Genomic DNA, 929 nt, shown 5'->3' with positions numbered 1-929 from the left:
AGAGGGGGCGGAGGAGGAGTGTGCGCAGCACTGGCCACGTCGACTTCGCTTCGCCCCCTCCCTCCTTGTGGCGTCTCCGCTTACCGCCTTGAATAATCTGCGGGCCGCCGCTGTGTGGGCAAGGCGCCCCCTGGCGCGTGCGTGTGTGCGCCCCCCTCCCACCGTACATCGGCGCCGAGAGGCTGCCGCACGCCGATGCACGTCGCTTTCTCCCTTGCCTCCATCCATCCCGCCTTCTCTTTCCGCGACGTGTCTGCAACGCGCTTTTCAGTGACTCTAAGAGCTAACGCTAATACTCAACTTTTTTCAATCAAGCCAATGTCCTGCGGTGACGCAAAGCTAAACCACCCGGCGCCCCACTTCAATGAGACGGCGCTGATGCCCAACGGCACCTTCAAGAAGGTGGACCTCGCCTCCTACAAGGGAAAGTGGTTGGTCTTCTTCTTCTACCCGATGGACTTCACCTTTGTCTGCCCCACGGAGATCTGCCAGTTCTCCGACCGCGTCAAGGAGTTCAACGACATTGGCTGCGAGGTGCTTGCCTGCTCCATGGACAGCGAGTACTCCCACCTGGCCTGGACAAACCTGGAACGCAAGCAGGGTGGGCTCGGCAAGATGAGCATCCCCATTCTTGCCGACAAGACCAAGTCCGTCATGAAGGCGTACGGCGTGCTAAAGGAGGAGGACGGTGTGGCGTACCGCGGCCTCTTCATCATTGACCCGAAGCAGAACCTGCGGCAGATCACCGTCAACGACCTCCCTGTTGGGCGCGACGTGGACGAGGCCCTCCGCCTCGTGAAGGCGTTCCAGTTCGTGGAGCAGCACGGCGAGGTGTGCCCCGCCAACTGGAGGCCTGGCGGCAAGACGATGAAGCCGGACCCCGCCAAGTCCAAGGAGTACTTCAATGCCGCAGCTTAGCATTACGGGCT

The 929-nt window shown here is 61.4% G+C and overlaps 1 protein-coding gene across 1 annotated transcript; it reads left to right on the top strand.

The window, feature by feature from the left end:
* Window positions 1–195: 195 nt before the first annotated feature.
* Tco025E_05710 (tryparedoxin peroxidase) lies at window positions 196–918 on the top strand (the record flags this gene model as incomplete). Its single annotated transcript, XM_029372603.1, has 1 exon — window positions 196–918. One exon carries the CDS (start codon window positions 196–198, stop codon window positions 916–918), a length of 723 nt encoding a protein of 240 aa, XP_029227389.1.
* Window positions 919–929: the final 11 nt, after the last annotated feature.

Source organism: Trypanosoma conorhini (genome assembly GCF_003719485.1).
Source record: "Trypanosoma conorhini strain 025E chromosome Unknown Tco_14.4_contig_00346, whole genome shotgun sequence".
Classification (NCBI taxonomy): Eukaryota; Euglenozoa; class Kinetoplastea; order Trypanosomatida; family Trypanosomatidae; genus Trypanosoma; species Trypanosoma conorhini.
Note: the sequence above shows the minus strand (reverse complement) of the source record. Positions and strands in the feature narration are given on the sequence as shown.